The 19,632-nt window shown below is 48.6% G+C and overlaps 1 protein-coding gene across 4 annotated transcripts in view; it reads left to right on the top strand.

Moving 5' to 3' along the window:
- SDK1 (sidekick cell adhesion molecule 1) overlaps window positions 1–18,782 on the top strand; it is a 964,538-nt gene extending 945,756 nt beyond the window's left edge. For all 4 annotated transcript variants that reach the window (XM_077996063.1, XM_028845525.2, XM_077996061.1 and 1 more), the window contains one exon: window positions 17,507–18,782. In XM_077996063.1, the coding sequence (XP_077852189.1) occupies window positions 17,507–17,767 (261 nt within the window). In that variant the 3' untranslated portion in view covers window positions 17,768–18,782. The remainder of the gene's footprint in view (window positions 1–17,506) is intronic.
- Window positions 18,783–19,632: the final 850 nt, after the last annotated feature.

Raw genomic sequence — 19,632 nt, forward strand, 5'->3', positions numbered from 1 at the left:
GTGAAATCCTGCAAAACTGACTTGCCTTTTGTGATAAGGAAAAAGCTTATCAGAAGCTGGCTACATGTAGGAAAGCAGCACATTGCGCAGAGCAGGGCAGCCTTCGAGCAGGACAGTCTGTGTCAGTAAAGAGGTGCATCTCACGGCGCCAGCCTCGGGCCTGTCCCTGCTGCCGCTGTCAGCTGCTGCTCTTTGGAGAATCCAGACACCGTGGGGTGTCATAGCTATGGGTGGTTCCTACGCACAGAGCACTCGCTGCTGTTTCCAGCGCTCACTGTGGGCCTGGCCCAGGGTGAACGTGCACTCCTTTGCCGCCCACCCCAGCCCCAGGAGGTGGGGCTGTCTCCTTATTGGTCAGAGGCTGAGGTTGTCCAGCAGGCAGCTGTTGAAGCTGACACCCAGCCAGAACCCCATGTCTCCAGAGCTCAGTGTACTCCTCCCCTCCCCATCGGTCTCCTCCAGCCCCACACAAGAGGTGCATACCTAAATACAACACACACACCTAAATACACATGCACACATATGTACACATACACACATGCACACATACATATACCTACACACCTGAATACATGCTGACATGCATAAACACATGCATACCTAAATACAGCACACACCTAAATACACATGCACACATATGTACACATACATGCACACACATATACCTATACACCTGAGTGTTTGCACACATGCATACATACATGCATACCTAAATACAACACACACACCTAAATACACATATGCAAACATATGTACACATACATGTGTACACACACACCTACACACCTGGATATATGCACACACATGCATACACACATGCATACCTAAATACAACACACACCTAAATATACATGCATACATATGTATACATATGCACATGCACACACATATACCTATACACCTGAATATATGCACACATGTATACCTAAATACACCTAAATACGTGCACACATATGTACACATACATGTGCACATATACATATACCTACACACCTGAATACATGCTCACACATGCATACCTAAATATAACACACACCTAAATACACATGCACATGTATGTACACATACATATGCACACCCATATACCTATACACCTGAATATATGCACACAAGCATACACACATACATACCTAAATACAACACACCTAAATACACACATACACACGTATGTACACATCCACACATGCACACACACACACCTGCACACCTGAACATATGCACACACATGCATACACACACGTATACCTAAATACAACACACACCTAAATACACACATGCACACATATGTACACATACAGACATGCACACACATACATATACCAACATACCTGAATACATGCTCACACATGCATACACACATGCATACCTAAATACAACACACACACCTAAATACACATGCACACATGAATATATAACCACACATAGATGCGCATACATACATATAACTACACACTGAATACATGCACGCATATACATGCACACATGTACACACACCCACATGCACATACCTAAATATATACATACAAAAATATGCATGTACACACATACACCATATACACATACTTACATATGCCTACATACCTAAACACATGCACACATACATGCATGTGCAAAAACATGCACATACATATGTACTCATACACATGCATGCACATGCACACAGGCACACACCACACACATACTACATGCTTGTGCACATATATACACAGGCATACATATCTAAATACAAGTACAAACACATGCACACAACTACACACACATACACATATATACATGCATGCATAACGCACTTATACATACCTAAATACACACATGCACACACGTACACTCCTGCCCATATGCACACACACATACACATCTAAATACAAACACACAGAGGTGGCATGATGGAGGGAGGTGAGTGTGGGGAGGGGGGCAGGTGAGTGTGGAGCAGGGAAGGTGAGTGTGGGGAGAAGGGTGAGAAGGGAGGAGAGCAGGACCTGGAACCCACACTAAATGGAATTCTGCACAGAGAGTGTTGTCATCCTTATGTAATAGGCAGAAAGCCGAGGCTGAGTTTTTGAATATCTTCCCTGAGACATGCACTGATGAGCTGGACTGGGGAGGCAGACCTCAGCATCTAACTGGAAATCCCACCTTCCCACCAGTCCTGCTCTCAGAGCTAAGTCTCAGGCTGCGTGGCTGGGAGGCCAGGGGTCCTGCTCTCAGAGCTAAGTCTCAGGCAGCGTGGCTGGGAGGTGAGGGGTCCTGCTCTCAGAGCTAAGTCTCAGGCAGCGTGGCTGGGAGGCCAGGGGTCCTGCTCTCAGAGCTAAGTCTCAGGCTGCGTGGCTGGGAGGCCAGGGGTCCTGCTCTCAGAGCTAAGTCTCAGGCTGCGTGGCTGGGAGGCCAGGGGTCCTGCTCTCAGAGCTAAGTCTCAGGCAGCGTGGCTGGGAGGCCAGGGGTCCTGCTCTCAGAGCTAAGTCTCAGGCAGCGTGGCTGGGAGGCCAGGGGTCCTGCTCTCAGAGCTAAGTCTCAGGCAGTGTGGCTGAGGTGGCGAGGGGTCCTGCTCTCAGAGCTAAGTCTCAGGCAGCGTGGCTGGGAGGCCAGGGGTCCTGCTCTCAGAGCTAAGTCTCAGGCAGCGTGGCTGGGAGGCGAGGGGTCCTGCTCTCAGAGCTAAGTCTCAGGCAGCGTGGCTGGGAGGCCAGGGGTCCTGCTCTCAGAGCTAAGTCTCAGGCAGCGTGGCTGAGGTGGCGAGGGGTCCTGCTCTCAGAGCTAAGTCTCAGGCAGCGTGGCTGGGAGGCCAGGGGTCCTGCTCTCAGAGCTAAGTCTCAGGCAGCGTGGCTGGGAGGCGAGGGGTCCTGCTCTCAGAGCTAAGTCTCAGGCAGCGTGGCTGGGAGGCCAGGGGTCCTGCTCTCAGAGCTAAGTCTCAGGCAGCGTGGCTGGGAGGCCAGGGGTCCTGCTCTCAGAGCTAAGTCTCAGGCTGCGTGGCTGGGAGGCCAGGGGTCCTGCTCTCAGAGCTAAGTCTCAGGCAGCGTGGCTGGGAGGCCAGGGGTCCTGCTCTCAGAGCTAAGTCTCAGGCAGCGTGGCTGGGAGGCCAGGGGTCCTGCTCTCAGAGCTAAGTCTCAGGCAGCGTGGCTGGGAGGCCAGGGGTCCTGCTCTCAGAGCTAAGTCTCAGGCAGCGTGGCTGGGAGGCCAGGGGTCCTGCTCTCAGAGCTAAGTCTCAGGCAGTGTGGCTGAGGTGGCGAGGGGTCCTGCTCTCAGAGCTAAGTCTCAGGCAGCGTGGCTGGGAGGCCAGGGGTCCTGCTCTCAGAGCTAAGTCTCAGGCAGTGTGGCTGAGGTGGCGAGGGGTCCTGCTCTCAGAGCTAAGTCTCAGGCAGCGTGGCTGGGAGGCCAGGGGTCCTGCTCTCAGAGCTAAGTCTCAGGCAGTGTGGCTGAGGTGGCGAGGGGTCCTGCTCTCGGAGCTAAGTCTCAGGCAGTGTGGCTGAGGTGGTGAGGGGCCCAGGAGCCAGGTCACGCTGCTCCCACATGGCAAGCCCTGTGCTGGAGGAAAGCATTCCTGCAAATGCACCTCATGGTTCCTAGTGCCTTTTGGGTGACAGGCTGCTTCTGGAAGCTGATGAAGGTACAGACATGCTCTCCACCTACATACAGGCAGAATTTCACGTAGGATCTGGGAAGACTCCCCAGAAATTTCTTACAAACCCCACCACCTAGCATCCCATGGAGTCCCAGCCAGGAATCCCCACACCTGGACCATCCTGTGCCCCTGAGGTTGTTGGGCGGATAAAGCGTGGCCTCCCTTGTCTGTAGAGCTCTTTGCTGTGTAACCTTCCTGCATCCTGCTTTTGAAGCTTATGAATTTGGGGGATTTTAAGGCACTCCATATTCATGGGATCCCAACAGAGGGAACTGGGGACTTAGATCATTTGAGAAGTGCCAGCTCACATGGTAACGTTCACTTTGAACCACTATTTGAAACAGCTGGATTGAGACATAATTCACATGTCATACAATCCACCCATTTGAAGTACACAATTCAGTGGGTTTTAGTACGTTCACAGAGTTGTGCAGCCATCACCACAGTCAATTTTAGAACATTTCCATCAGCCCCCAAAACACCCTGTACCGATTAGCAGTCACTCCCCAATCTCACCAAACCACCCACATACACCTGCAGCCAACCCCAGCTCTTGGCAACCACTAAGCTACTTTCCACCTCTCTAGGTGTGCCTATGTGGACATTTCATCTAAATAAATCATGCAGTATGTTGTCTTTTGTGACTGGCTTCTTTCACTTAGCATGATGATTTCAATGCATTTGAACCACTCTTACTAAGTAATCAATTTGTATGTTTCATCAGTTCTCTTTTGCAATGTTTTAAAATCTGACTTCAGAACTTCTCACTTCACAGGAAACAAACATGTTGTATTTTCCTTGACATATTTGCCCATATGGTTTCTTGGAACAAAAGTGTATTGTTTTGTTTTGTTTTGTTTTTGTTTTTTTTCTTTTGAGATGGAGTTTCCCTCTGTTGCTCAGGCTGGAGTGCAGTGGCACAATCTCAGCTCACTGCAACCTCCACCTCCTGGGTTCAAGCGATTCTCATGCCTCAGCCTCCCAAGTAGCTGGGATTACAGGTGCCCACCACATGCCCGGCTGATTTTTGGTGTTTTTAGTAGAGATGGGGTTTTGCCATATTGGCCAAGCTGGTCTCGAACTCCTGACCTCGAGTGATCCTCTCAAAATGCTGGGATTACAGGTGTGAGCCACCATGCCCAGCTGGGAAGTATATTTTTCTTTGAAGGGTCTAATGGAACACAGGCTAAGTGTGTCGCAAGGGGATTTGGAAAGGCTGCCATCTTGACAATTATGTCTCTCCTAGTCTAACCCCAACCCAACTCCAGTCAGGATCTTATTCTTAAAAAATGCTTTATTGAGTTATAATTAACGTACCATATAATTTGCCCATTTAGAATATACAAGTCAATGGTTTTCAGTATCTTCAGAGTTTTGCAATCATCTCCACAATTTTGAAACTTTTTCATCACTCTAAAAAGAAACCCCATAACTCTACCAGTCACTTCCCATTCCCTTCTCCCTCCAAACCCTGGCAACCACTTTCTGTCTCTCTATATTTGCCTATTCTGAGCATTTCATATAACAGACTCATGTAATAAGTGGTTTTGTGATTGGCTTATTTCATTCAGCATAATGTTTTCAGGGTTCATCAGGATTCACTGATGTATGTTGTAGCACATATCAGTATTTCATTTCTATATTATATGGGGGAAAAATTCCATTGTATGGATATACCACATTTAAATATGTATTCGTCAGTTGATGAACATTCGGCTTTGTTGTGTCTGAGATCCCCAAGAACACTCCCAAGTTCAGTGATTCACTAGAAGGACTCACAGAATTCAGCACACAACATCCTCATGACTAAGATTTATTACAGCAAAAGAATACAGAATAAAATTAGCAAAGGGAAAATGTGCACAGAGCAAAGTCCAGAGGAGACAAGGTTCACATTTCCAAGAGTCTTCTCCTATGGAGATGCACACAGGACACACTTAATCCTCCACCAGGGAGTTCTGAGGACACATATGAATTGTTGTCTACCACAGCTTTACCATAGCCTTGCACTTAAAGCAAACTGCAGCTGCAGTGTAGGTACTGCTGATTAGAAACTCAGTGTCCAGGGTTTTGGGAGCTGGTCACATAGGCATCCTCTGCCAAGCATGTACCAAAACTCCAGACTCCAGAAAGAAAGCAGGTGTTTGCATAAACCATATTATTTGTACAGTTTAGACACTGCAATCTTATTATTTAGGGAAAACATTTTATCAATGAAAGGAACTTTTACCAGTGAAGTTCCCAGATGCCAACCAAGGGTAATCTTTGAAAGCAGGTCTTTTTAAGGCTAGTGGTCTCAGACCTGCTCTGTTAACTTCTTTCCGCACCAGATTGTTTTTACTTTTTGGCTACTGTGAACAATATGCCCTTTATCTGGTTGAGTTTGGTGAGTGTTTTTATTATCAAAAGGTTTGGAGTTTTGTCAGATGGTTTCTCTGCGTCTGTCTGGATGATTTTTGTCCTTTGTTCTATTTATATGGTATATTACATTAACTAATGTTTGCATGTTAAACCAACCTTGCATTCCTACAATAAATGCCCATTGTTCATAGTGTATAATTCTTTCTTTATGTGGTGGGATTCAGTTTTCAATATTGCTGAGCATTTTTGTATCTATACTTATAAGGGATATCGGTCAGTAATTTACTTGTCTTATTTATCTTTGTGTGATTTTTGTATTAGGGTAATATTGGCCTTATTGAATGATTTGGGAAGTATTTCTTCCACAACTGGTATTAATTCTTTAAATGTTTGATAGATTTCATCAGTGAAGTCCCCTGGTCTCGGACTTTTGTTTGTGGGAAATTGTTAATTACTAGTTTTATCTCTTTATTGGCTATAGATTTATTCAGTTCCCCCCCCCCACCTCTTTATTTATTTATTTATTTTTGGTTAAGTCAGTGTCACACATTTGTGTCTTTCTAAGGATTTTTTAATGTTATCTCATTAATCTAATTTATTAAGATACAGTTGCTTATAGTTGTGTACAGTTGTTTATAATCCTTCATTTCTGTAAAGGCAGTGGTAATTAATATCAATAATTAATTCCTGATTTTAATAGTTTGACTCTTCTCTCATATTTCTGGTTAAAGTTTTTTCAATTTTGTTAATCTTTGCAAAGAACCAACTTGTAGTTTCATTGATTTTCTCTAGTGTTTTTCTACTTTCTATTTCATTTATTTCTACTCTCATCTTTATGACTCTTTCTTCTGCTTGCTTTGGAGTTAATTTGCTCTTCTTCTTTCAGTTTCCTAAGTTGGAAGTTTATGTTGTTGATTTGAGATCTTTCTTTTTTTGTAAATACAGGACTTTATGGCTAAAAATTCCCCTCTAAGCACTGTGTTAGCTGAATCTCATAAGTTTTAATATGTCATGTTTTTGTTTTCACTCATCTCAAAGTATTTTTTAAATTTCTCTGTAATTTCTTCTTTGACACATTTGTTATTTAGGAGTGTGTTTTACATTTCCTCATATTTGTGAATTTCCCACATTTTCTTCTGTTATTTATTTCTAATTGTATCCTATTTTGGTCAGAGAAACCATAATTTATGTATTTTCAGTCCTTTCAAATTCGTTGGGTCTTGTTTTAAGACCTGGCATATGGTCTATACTGGAGAATATTTCCTATCCACTTGAGAAGAATGTGTCATTCCGCTGTTTTGGGGTGGAGTGTTCTGTATGTGTCTGTAGGTCTAGTTGATTTATCATGTTGTTTCCATCTTCTATATGTATGATCTTCTTCCCAGTTCTGCCATTTGTTAATGCATTGAAATCTCTATTTGTATTGAATTGTCTGTGTCTCTCTTCAAATCTGTTCATTTAATTTCATGTATTTTGAGGCTCTGTTGTTAGGTGCAAGTATGTTTATAATTGTTATGTCTTCTTGACATATTTACCGTTTTATCAGATATTTGCTTTCTAATAAAGATATGTCTTATATCTTTATTCCCTATTTTTCATTATCAGCTTCTATTTGTTAAATGAATTTTCCCAATATATCATTTTGACTTCCTTGTTTTTGCCTTTGCTCTGTATTTTTGGTTATTTTTGTTAGTGTCTTACTCTAGTATTATTATCTACCTCAGATTTATAGTACATTTCTGTGACTTACGGGAACTTTACTCCTATAGTTGTATTTCTTCCTTTTCTTTCTGTGCTATTGCTATACATATTTTGCCTGTAGATTTTTATCAAATTTGGGAAACTTTAAGTCATTATTACTTTGAGGTTTTTTTGGGTTTTTTTTTTTTTTTTCTTTTGCTTTTTTCTCTTTCTCCTCTCATTCTGATATTCTTATTACACATATGTTGGTGCTCTTAGTGCTGTCTCATATTTATCAGAGGCTCTGTCCATTTTTAAAAGTCTTTTTTCAGACTGCATAATCTCTATCAGTCTATCTTTAAGTGCACTGATTCTTTCCTCTGCCAGCTCAAGTCTACTATTGAGCCTATCTAATGAATTTTAAATTTCAGTTATTGTATTTTTCGACTCAAGAACTTCCCATTTGTGTTTTTAAAATAATTTCTGTCACCTTATTGATATTCTTCAATTGTCATCATACCTTTCTTTAATTTTTTAAACACGGTCTCCTTTAGTTCGTTGAACGTAATCATAATAGCTCCCTTTGAAGTCTTTGCCTGCTGAGTCAAATGTTTGGGCACCCTCAGAGGCTACCTTCTGTTTTATTTGTTTTTCCTGTGTACGCATTACACTGTCCTGGGTTTTTCTGAAAACAGATCATTTTTGATAATATATCACAGCAACTCTGAATAATGATATTCATGCCTCATGGAGGGTTATTGTTGCTTGCTTGTTTGTTCAGTGATTTGGCTGGATTCGTTCAATGAAGTCCATTTCCCCTGCATTGTGTGTGCTCTGATGTTGCTCCTCAGTCTTGGGCAATGCATAGAGTCTTCCTGCCTACCAGGGATGACTGTGGTTTTAGCTGGGCTCCCTTTGCCTGTCCCTGTTAAGATTCTGGATGGCTTACCACTATTGGTATCATACCCAGCAGTTACTACTTGCTAGCTCTGGTTTTTTCGGCAATGACTTAGTGCATAAATTGCTCCTCACTTTCTGATCCAGTTGAAGTCCAGCTTTTCTGCAGTTGCCAGATGCTGTCAGTCTTTGAAGCTTGCTCTGACACTAAGAGGCCTCTTCTTAGCTTCAGAAGTCTCTTTTCCTGATTCTCTCTGTTAAACTGCTAGCTGGTTTTACTGCTTCCATTGTTGCTGACATGGAACTACCAGCTTCCTCTTCATTCCTCACCCGCAAAGGCTCCACAGTTTTCAACAATGTCCTTAGGTATGCTCTGTTCCAAATAAAGTCATTTTCCTCAGGCAGAGCTGGAAGCTCTCTGTTCTTACAGAATAACTCTCCACGCTGTGCAGGACCTCTGTGTCACTGCACCAAAGCGGAGGTGAGGACAATAACCTTCTTCTTCCAGAGTGATAAACCCACTACACAAGTGGGGCACTGGGTTGAGAGGGCAGTCCCTACACTTCTGGACTTGCTCCTCCCAGCGTGGGTCTTCTTCCTACAAACAAGCTGGGGTGGGGGCACTCAGGGCCCAGTATTCTTAGCCTACCACACCTGGTACAGACTCCCAGCTTACAGCAAAGGCTGGATGGGGGACAGGAACCCCAGTACTCTTGGCCATCTCTGCCTAGAATAGAGCTTCTTCAACATGGAGTTGGGTTGGGGGAAAGGGGAAGCTGGATAAGAAATGCCAGAACTTTCCTCTCCAAGTTAAATTCCTAGACCAGCATCCCTGCCTTGTCACCACATCTGCCCAGAATGGAGTTTCTGTCACACTGAACTGGAGGCATTGGATAGGGAGAGCAGATCATGGCTCAGGCACCACAGACTCTCACTATCGAGTGAGATTTCGCAGATCTTCTTATATAAATCTTTCTGCTATCTACTCGTAGCACCATTTCCAAATACTTTTTTTTTTTTTTTTTTTTTTTTTTTTTGAGAGGCAGTCTTGCTCTGTCACCCAGGCTGGAGTACAGTGGTGTGATCTCGGCTCGCTGCAACCTCCACTTCCTGGGTTCAAACAATTCTCCCACCTCAGCTTCTCGAGTAGCTGTGATCACAGGTGTGTGCCACCACACCCGGCTAATTTTTGTATTTTTAGTAGAAATGGGGTTTCACCATGTTGGCCAGGCTGGTCTCGAACTCCCTGACCTCAGGTGATCTACCTGCTTGGTCCTGTCAAAGTGCTGGGATTACAGGCGTGAGCCACTGCACCCAGCCTTCAAAGGTTTTCAATGGTTATTTATAAAATACTTTTCACCAGTTAAATCATTGTTCCACTGGGGAGAGGTCTGCTGACCTCCTCACATTGCCATTCCAGAAATATCCTTGCCTTCATGTCTAGTAACTCTGATATTCAGAGGGAACTGGGAAGAAATGTGGGCTCTGGCCTGGTCACTTAACTCCAAATTTCCAGAAACAGAATCCAGTCACAGAACTGCAGAAAAGGCTGTTAGCGAAGAAAGCATTGCAGGGAAGACAGACTGAAGGTTGCTCAGCAGTGGAATAAAACCAAAAGCTATAACGCCGGTTTTCAAATAGGACTATCTAAAAAGTAGCTTGGATTTAGATGAGGGTTTAAGACGTTTATCCTCTCTACTGGAGGCAGCTTATAGATTTGAATACATTAGAAACCGAAATGTTAGGAATAAAGAGTCATGAACGTCCTTGGCCCTGGCTTCAAGCCAGTGTTTTGACACAGCATGGTTACTGATTAAAGCCGTGGACAGATGCAGGCTACTGCTCACCCCCTTCTCCAGGGCCCAGGGGATAAGGAGTGAGAAGCCCTGTGTGGTCTCTGCTAGAAAAACTCTCCTGAGAAGCTAAGATTGCACTAAAAAAACAGTGAGACCATCCTTTTATCCCCCAGGACATTTTTGAACCACTCTCAGAACTATTGCTAAAGTGAAAATTCTGCAGATCCGTCCGTTCCCAGGTGCTCAGGAGCCTGCCTGATCGGAGGTGCTGGTCTGAATTATGCCCTAAGTGTCACACAACACATGCTGTGGCTATTTCTGTTTTTCTGTTTAGAAACAAGAGGGTTTGTCATGGTTTTATCACACGGCTGCTTCTGAATGATATCTTCCGTTCAAATCACATGTTAAAGATTGTTTTCGAAATGCAAAGAAACTGTTTGCAAAATCCCCCCTGCTCCGACCAACTTAGACCAACCCCGTCATACCTAATTAATTCCTTAATAATATTTGAGTCTTTCATCTTGCCAATATAATACCCAAAGTGTCAAGATTATCTTTATTAGCTGCTTTCCAGGCATCTGTGCACCTTTAGAAACTCTCGCAGCCGGTCTGATGCCGCATCCAATCACATTCTGTCCTTCTAGTTTCCCGGGAAACCAACACACGTTGCTACTTCACATCACACAGGAAACTTACCAAAAAAAGACCCTGCAGCATTTCCTTTTTGTCAATAATTCTAACTCACTAAAATACATCCCCATTAAAAAATAATAATGTCATATAAATAATAAACAGAGCAGACGGCAGGAGGAAGAATGGCATTTTAAGATTGTGCTTTCTCAAAGAGACAATGACAGGGGCTGAGCAGGAGCCAGGAAGCCCAGCTTCTAGCTCCAGCTCTGCCTGACATTTATTGGTTATGTGGCCCTGAGTGTGTTCTCACTTCTCCTCCCTAAATAGCAAGAAGGAAAAGAAGCCTCTTGGAGCCTCTTGTCTGCTTCTTTCTGCACAATGATTACGTTCTCTCTGATTGGATATTATTATAGAATCACTTGGCTGGGTCGGTGGGCACTGGCCACTCAGAACTCATGGCCTCCCAGCTTTCCTCCCCAGAACAAAGCACTCTTCTCTTCCAACTGCAGTGTGAAAAAAAATCCCAGGACAAGATTCTGATTGGCTGAGCTGAAGCCACATGCCTAGCCATTGGCCAATCACGGTTTTCTGAGAGGCAAGCTAGCCCATCCTTCTGGTGGGGAAGAACTGCTTCCTTCAAAGAAGGCATCAAGGCCTAGATGCAAACAACAGGAATCACTGTGAGTTGGACAACCAAGCACTCCCAATTTGTGTCTCCTGCCAGGCCCCCTTCTTGGCACCCACATGTGTCACAGACCCCTTTCTCTTGAGACTATAGGACTTTTAGATCTTTGGCTGAGGAAACACATTATGACGCATAGCAACATACATACAAGCCGTGAAGGAAATGGTATAAACACACAGATGGGTGTGGGCTGTGTGCTATACTCATTCTCTAAGCAGTTCTGCACATGGTCTTGGAAATGTGGACTCCAGTGAGAGCTCAGCGGTCCCTTCCAGACCACCCCTAGGCCCCACCCAGCATGAACCCTGCTTCCCTACAGCCTGGCAGCTGCAGGAGGACGGGTGGGCAGGGGTGTACACAGGGCAGAGAGAGGCCCAAAGGGTCACCAAGTGGGTGCAAGACAGACTAGCTGAAACTGAATTCATAGCACGCCCTCCCACTGAAATTGCTGATTTCTCCACCATGCAGAGACACTTTTCATATAAGACTCACCCATATAAAAAGTGTTTCTCTATCTTTTCGACGACTGGGATTGACGGTATCTCCTCCCTGCTACTAGAAAGACTTTATTTCTGCCACCTTTGGCTGAGGAACCAAGCTGGTTGTGGTCCCAGTCTGGCCCTGGCCAGTATGACCCTAAGACGGTCACTTGCATTTGTGGATGTCGATTCTTTCAGACCCAAGACGAGGAAATTGAATCCAGTCACCACCTCTCACGTTTTTCCTCAGTAGGATCCCCTGTGGTAGCGAAGTTGAACGGGGAAGACCCCCGGGACCTGGGAATGTAGTCGAAAGAGGGTGAAAGTCTTGAACCTCATATTTGACCTTCAGATGATAATGAACCCTAACCCCAGTTTGTGAAACCTAGCACTAAATTTCTGTCCTTCATTCCTAAGTATTCTGTGAATTTCTCTTGAGAAAAGTGATACCTTCACTGTATTTCAATACATGTGATTTCTCCCTAAGTTTCAGGACGGTTAGATTCCAAGTTGGTCTCTAAAGAGGTAACAAACCCAATTCGGGGGCTAATCATGGAGCTTCCTTTGGCTTCTTTCAGATGATCTTTGTTCTCTTTTCTTCTGTTTTAGTTTACACAGAGCTTTACCTTGTAAGCCACCTCAAGGCCTCTAGAAAACCAATGAAGAATAAATCTTAAACAGGCCAGGCACAGTGGTTCATGGCTGTAATCCTAGCACTTTGGGAGGCTGTGGTGGGCAGATCACCTCAGGTCAGGAGTTCGAGACCAGCCTGGTGGCCAACATGGTGAAATACAAAAATTAGCCAGGTGTGGTGGTGGGCATCTGTAATCCCAGCTACTCAGGAGGCTGAGGCAGGACACTTGAACCCAAGAGGCAGAGGTTGCAGTGAGCTGAGATCGTGCCACTGCACTCCAGCCTGGGCTACAAGAGCAAAACTCCAGCTCAAACATAAATAAATAAATAAATCTTAAACAGACACAAATACAGATCCCTGATCTCTTAGCTGAAACCCCTGAGGCCAGATAGATTTAGGAAGTCAGTGTTTCTCAAGCTTGGGGGTACATCGTATATTAAGGAACTGCTCCAGTAGGGCCAGGCTAGCACTTAGTAATCAAAACATTAGTCTTCTTGTAGCAAAACATGAGAATATTCACACTGAATAGCCCTACATCAGTTCAGCTCGGGGTGAGCTGCCAAGTTAGCTCAAGTAAGCTCAGCCTTTGCCACCAAATGAGTTATAAAAAAAAACCTTTTGAGATTCAGAACATTGCGGGTTTTGGAATTTGGAATAGGGGGTTGTACACCTGTTCAGCAGATCCCAGGGAGAAGCCTGGAGCTGGGAGTAAGTTACAGGGTCTGCGGAGGTGGGTGAACCCTCCGGGGTTGGGAGCTCAGGTGCAGGCCCCCACCCAGCCTCTCTCACTGAGCCTTGCTTCTTTATTCATAAAGTGGGAATCGTAACATCTGCATCACGGGATCCTCAGCCAGTTGCAAACATCATGCCCGGGCATTAATCTGGTATGTCATCGGTGTTCTCAAAAAAGGAGCCACTGCCACATTTATCCTCGCCACCCGATGAAGGAGAAGCTGGCTGCCCCAGGGTCTTGGTGTGTGTGGGAAGACGTGTCTTAGCTCTGCAATTCTCCTAAATGCAGGGGAGCCACAGATGGATTCAGCTGTTCTGTGTATTGTACCATAAGCCAAACAGTTTACACTTAATGTTCAGAAAAGTCCCAAATCTGTGACTCGCTGTTACTTTCATGTAAATATTCCAGTTAGAGCTAGATTTTCAGTGTGTGTCCCCACATCCCAGGAGTCCCCGGCTCCCCGCTAAGCCTCCATGGGGCTTCTATACAGCCTGGAGGCTGAGCGCTCTCACAGGCCTCCAGGACACACACAAGTCCCCAGGTGCGGGACGGTGTCGGCTCATGGATCAGAGCTTCCTGCCCGGGTGCTGACGTGGGTAATTCACTCTGACTCTCAGATGGCAGAGCAGCCGGCAGGAACATCGCTCACAGCACCCAGGGACGCTTTTGTTTTCCTGGGTCTTGGTGTGGACTCCCTGCAAAATTAGGGGAACTGGCAATTCTCCCATCCCCTGCACACCCCCGCCTCCACCTGCAAGGACGCGGCTCACACACCCTGGGGAAACTGGATTGGCAGTTTTCCTTCTAGAGTGTCTACTTCTGAAAGAGCTGCTGTAGCTGGCAACGCGACCCACATCTGGGACCACAGCCCTCTGTCTTAACACCCACAAGGCGCAGCTCCCAGCCTGGCCGCTGGGAGCCTCTAAACAAATGCACATTCCCCAGCCTCCGACAGACGCACGGAGTCAGGATACCCGGAACCACTCCCAGGAATCTGCTGCCTCCATGCACAGCTGATGCCCTCAGATGGCATTTCGAGGCAGCTCACTCTTTTACCCTCTCCCCAGTTCCCTTGATACCCTCTGGGGAGAGACAAAGGTCACGTCTTCCTGACCCCTGTGAGAGACAGGGGCCCTGGGAAGCGTCTCAGCGTTAGTTCCACAGCAGAGCCTCAGTCTCAGTGCCGCCAGGTGGATCCCCTAGGAGCCCAGGAAGCTGTTAGGACACACAGGTGAGGGTCCCAGGATGGGTCCGTGCATCTGGGAGGATGTGGCACTTATTAGCAAAACCGAGAGACCTCCACCTTCTTAGGGGGAAAATAAAAATACATTTCACCCTCTGCTTTCTCCTTTTTTTTTTTTTTTTTTTTTTTTTTTTAGACGGAGTCTGGCTCTGTCGCCCAGGCTGGAGTGCAGTGACGCAATCTCAGCTCACTGCAACCTCCGCGTTCCGGGTTCAAGGAATTCTCCTGCCTCAGCCTCCTGAGTAGCTGGGACTACAAGCGCCCGCCACCACACCCAGCTAATTTTCATATTTTTAGTGGAGACAGGGTTTCACCATGTTGGACAGGCTGGTCTTGAACTCCTGACCTCAGGTGATCTGCCTGCCTCAGCCTCCCAAAGTCCACTTTCTCCTTTAACAGTCTTTCCAATGACTTCACATCAAGCTGAAAGACCATAAAATAGAGGTTTGCTTTCAGAAAATGAACATAGAAAACATGCAGGGTCCATGTTCTTAATGGAAGCTGCTGATTTATGTTATAAAAAGGAAAAAAAAAAAGCCACACACCTCAAAGGGACTGATCTTCAAACATCAGTGGGAGGCCCCAGGCCACTTTTCCATGTGTTCGAGGGGCCAGGCCATTCAGTACCTGGCTGGGGAGACGTATTAGACACCCTGGCTTATTCAGGTGGCTTCATTACTTGTCACCTCCCCACCCTCAGAGGTCTCTGTGGATGTAATGTCACACCATCACTTGCAAGGGGAGGATGCACCCCCATCCCCTCCCCTCTCCCTCATCACCCCCCACCCCCAGCCCTCCTCTTCCTTCTACCTCATCAACCCCCACACCCTCCTCCCCCTCCCCTCCCCTCTACCTCATCACCCCCCCACCCCCTCCCCCCCTTCTACCTCATCACTCCCCACCCCCTTCTACCTCATCACCCCCCCACCCCCTCCCCTCCCCTCCCCTCTACCTCATCACCCCCCACCCCCTCCCCCCCTTCTACCTCATCACTCCCCACCCCCTTCTACCTCATCACCCCCCCACCCCCTCCCCTCCCCTCCCCTCTACCTCATCACCCCCACCCCTCCCCTCCACCTTATCACCCCCCACCCCTCACCTCCTCTCGCCTCCCTTCTACTTCATCACCCCCCAGCCTCTCCCCTCTACCTTATCACCCCCCCACCCCCTCCCCTCCCTTCTACCTCATCACCCCCCACCCTTCTACCTCATCATGCCCCCACCCCCTCCCCTCCTCTCTACCTCATCACCCCAACCCCTCCCCTCCCCTCTACCTCATCACCCCCCACCCCTCCCCTCCTCTCCCCTCCCTTCTACTTCACCCCCCAGCCTCTCCCCTCTACCTCATCACGCCCCCACCCCCTCCCCACCCCTCTACCTCATCACCCCCCACCCCCTCCCTTCCCTCTACCTCATCACCTCCCCCACCCCTTCTTTTCCCTCTACCTCATCAGCCCCCCTCCCCCTCCCTCCCCTCTACCTCATCACCTTTCCCACCCACTCCCCTCTACCTGGTCACCTCCAGAATCCTTTTGTTTTGGTCTGTAGCAGCCCACATCTTAGTCTCAGGCAAGACAAAGACCCAGACCTTCCCCCACCCCTGGGGCTCTTCTATGTTCTGCCTTGTAAGGGCAGGCAGAGTCCCCTGGGGGCTGTGTGGGGAGGCTGTGTAGACCTCTGCTGAGTGAGGGAGGCCACCCAGACCTTTGCTGGGGTGGGAAGCCCATGTAGACCTCTCCTGAGTGATGGAGGCCGTGTAGATCTCTCCTGGGGCAAGGGAGGCCGCGTAGACCTCTCCTGAGTGAGGGAGGCCGCGTAGACCTCTCCTGAGTGAAGGAGGCCGTGTAGATCTCTCCTGGGGCGAGGGAGGCCGCGTAGAACTCTCCTGAGTGAGGGAGGCCGCGTAGACCTCTCCTGAGTGAGGGAGGCCGAGTAGACCTCTCCTGGGGCGAGGGAGGCCGCGTAGACCTCTCCTGGGGCGAGGGAGGCCGCGTAGACCTCTCCTGAGTGATGGAGGCCACGTAGACCTCTCCTGGGGCGAGGGAGGCCGCGTAGATCTCTCCTGGGGCGAGGGAGGCCGCGTAGACCTCTCCTGAGTGAGGGAGGCCGCGTAGACCTCTCCTGAGTGAGGGAGGCCGCGTAGACCTCTCCTGGGGCGAGGGAGGCCGCGTAGACCTCTCCTGGGGCGAGGGAGGCCGCGTAGACCTCTCCTGAGTGATGGAGGCCGCGTAGACCTCTCCTGAGTGAGGGAGGCCGCGTAGACCTCTCCTGAGTGAGGGAGGCCGCGTAGACCTCTCCTGAGTGAGGGAGGCCGCGTAGATCTCTCCTGGGGCGAGGGAGGCCGCGTAGACCTCTCCTGAGTGAAGGAGGCCGCGTAGACCTCTCCTGAGTGAGGGAGGCCGCGTAGACCTCTCCTGAGTGAGGGAGGCCGCGTAGACCTCTCCTGAGTGAGGGAGGCTGTGTAGACCTCTCCTGGGTGGAGGCCCAGCTCTTCTCGGAGACCTGGTGCAGAGTGAGGGGCTGGATGCAGCTGAGATAGTCACACCTGGATCAGAGAGGCGGACCTGGGGGGCTGCCTGCTCTCCTGTGTGGAGGGTGGGAGGGCCTGGCATTGGGCGGGGGTGGGGAGCGGGCTGGAGACCACGACACGGCCCCCCGGGGAGTTGCCCCCACACCAGGCCTCCTGCACAGCACGCTCCGGGCCCTGCGCCCTGCCCTGCACTCACACCGCCTCTCCCCTGCCCCGCAGGCCACCGACTCCGACTATGAGGACGCGCTGCCCAAGCACTCGTTCGTGAACCACTACATGAGCGACCCCACCTACTACAACTCGTGGAAGCGCCGGGCCCAGGGCCGTGCACCTGCGCCGCACAGGTACGAGGCGGTGGCGGGCGCCGAGGCGGGCGCGCAGCTGCACCCGGTCATCACCACGCAGAGCGCGGGCGGCGTCTACACCCCCGCCGGCTCCGGCGCGCGGACTCCGCTCACCGGCTTCTCCTCCTTCGTGTGAGCAAAGCGCCGCACCTCCCTCAGGGCGGAACGGAGGCGAACTTTCCGGAGTCTATTTTTGTTAAGACAATCAACTCCAATAACTGAGCTGAAGTTTTTGTTTAAAAAAAAAATCTGATAAGTGATGATTTTACCTACTTGTGGACACTAGATTTCAATTAGGAAGGTTTTTTTAAACGGCTTTTTGTAACATCGCTGCAGGAAGCAGGTTTCTTTCTTTTTCTTTTCTTTTTAAGAGAAGGTGTATTTCACTGGTACAATGGCTTGGCACCGCCGGGGCCTGGGAGGACCTCAGACCTCCCCAGCCCTGGGTTTCTCCGTCTTCAAGACCAACTAGGAAGGCTCAAGCGGGGAGAGGGAATGGAGGGTCAGGTGAGATCTCAGAGCTGCCCCGGCTGGCCCCTGTCTCTTTCTACCTCCTCTTCCAGAGAACCAGCGGCTCACACCCTTCTCAACGGAGGACATCCTCGGCTCACAGCTCCCTCCTGGGGTTTGAAGAGCAAACGTTTCTCCCTGGGCTCAGCGCGTTTTGTCCCAACTTCATCTGTTTCTGAAATGTTCTCACTTGGCAATTTCTAAGCAAGGAGTCGGCTTTCGGGTTCCTGACGGCTGGACAGGGATGCTAAAGTGTGGTTCAGCTGTCACCGTCAGCGTCACTGCAGTGGTGCGGTCCTGAGGCTTTTCTGCCTGTCTTTCCCCCTTCCTTCCCACCTGACTAGGGAGGCCTCTTAAGGCTGGAAGCCACCACGCCAGCCTCTCCTTCCTGAACACAGCACACGGCCAACTCTGCGGGACACGAGGACATGGGACGGCGTCCCCAGAATTGCTTGTTAAGTAGGAAGCGTGCATTGTTAACCAGAGTATTTTTTAAATCTTTTTATCTTTTTTTAAACTATGTCACATGAAATGCGTCTTTGCTGTCTCCAGGTGCCTTTTTATTAATTGTTCAGCTTTGTACATGGGAAAAGATGAAAAGCAACAGTCTCTGCAAATAAAGCAAAACAGCTCTGAGAACACACGCTCCCGACTTGCCTCGTGCACACCAGGCCGTCCCCTCCCTCTGTCCCGGCTTCTGCCGGCCGCCCGCGGCGGCCACCGCTTCTCCACCGCTGGCACTGCTGCTGCCCCCTCTCCCAGTCCAAGGCCAGCTTTTAGCCTTAACAGGTTTTCTGGAAACATTTCATTTTTTCTTCAAAATTGTCATTGTTTGGTTTAAAATTTTCAGCTAGATGAAAAGAGTATGAACTACTTTGGAAAACTTAACAGCCCAGAGATGACCATGCCTCCAGCCCCTCACGTCATCTTTGCAACAGACGGCTGGGCTGCCGGGGTCCACCCCTCAGCCCAGGACCCGGGTCCGGATGGAACAGGAGCACTGCTGGTGCCCACTGGTGTGTGTGTCCTGGGTCCTTCCCTGTAAGTGCCCCAAGTGCCCCCTCACCAGCAGAAGCGTGACACACACAAGACTCGAGACCACCTTGTCAGTGCCCCACGTGCAGGGTGAACAGGCAGGTGCCGTTCCCCCAGTGACCTGACGGTAGGGGACAGCTGAGCAGTATCTGGCCAGTGCCACCCGGGGGCCAGTCTCCTGGCCACATGCAGAAAGTGTGGCCCCTGCTTGCCTAGATGTTTTGTGCACCTCCATGGGCAGAGGGTGTGGATACTGCCTGGATGCTCTGCTGTCAGCATTGTTGAGTATGGCCCCAGGAGACCAAGGAGAGTTTTGTATAGGCTGGAAAACCCCTCTTCAGTCTTTCCAAAATTAGAGGGTATGGAAAGTCTCCTTTTTTCTCTCCTCCCTTCCTTCCCCACCTTCCTTCCCTTTATCCCTCCTTTCCTTCCTTCCTCCCACCCTCTCTTCTTTCC

The sequence above is a fragment of the Macaca mulatta genome, chromosome 3, assembly GCF_049350105.2.
Source record: "Macaca mulatta isolate MMU2019108-1 chromosome 3, T2T-MMU8v2.0, whole genome shotgun sequence".
In the NCBI taxonomy this organism is placed as follows: domain Eukaryota; kingdom Metazoa; phylum Chordata; class Mammalia; order Primates; family Cercopithecidae; genus Macaca; species Macaca mulatta.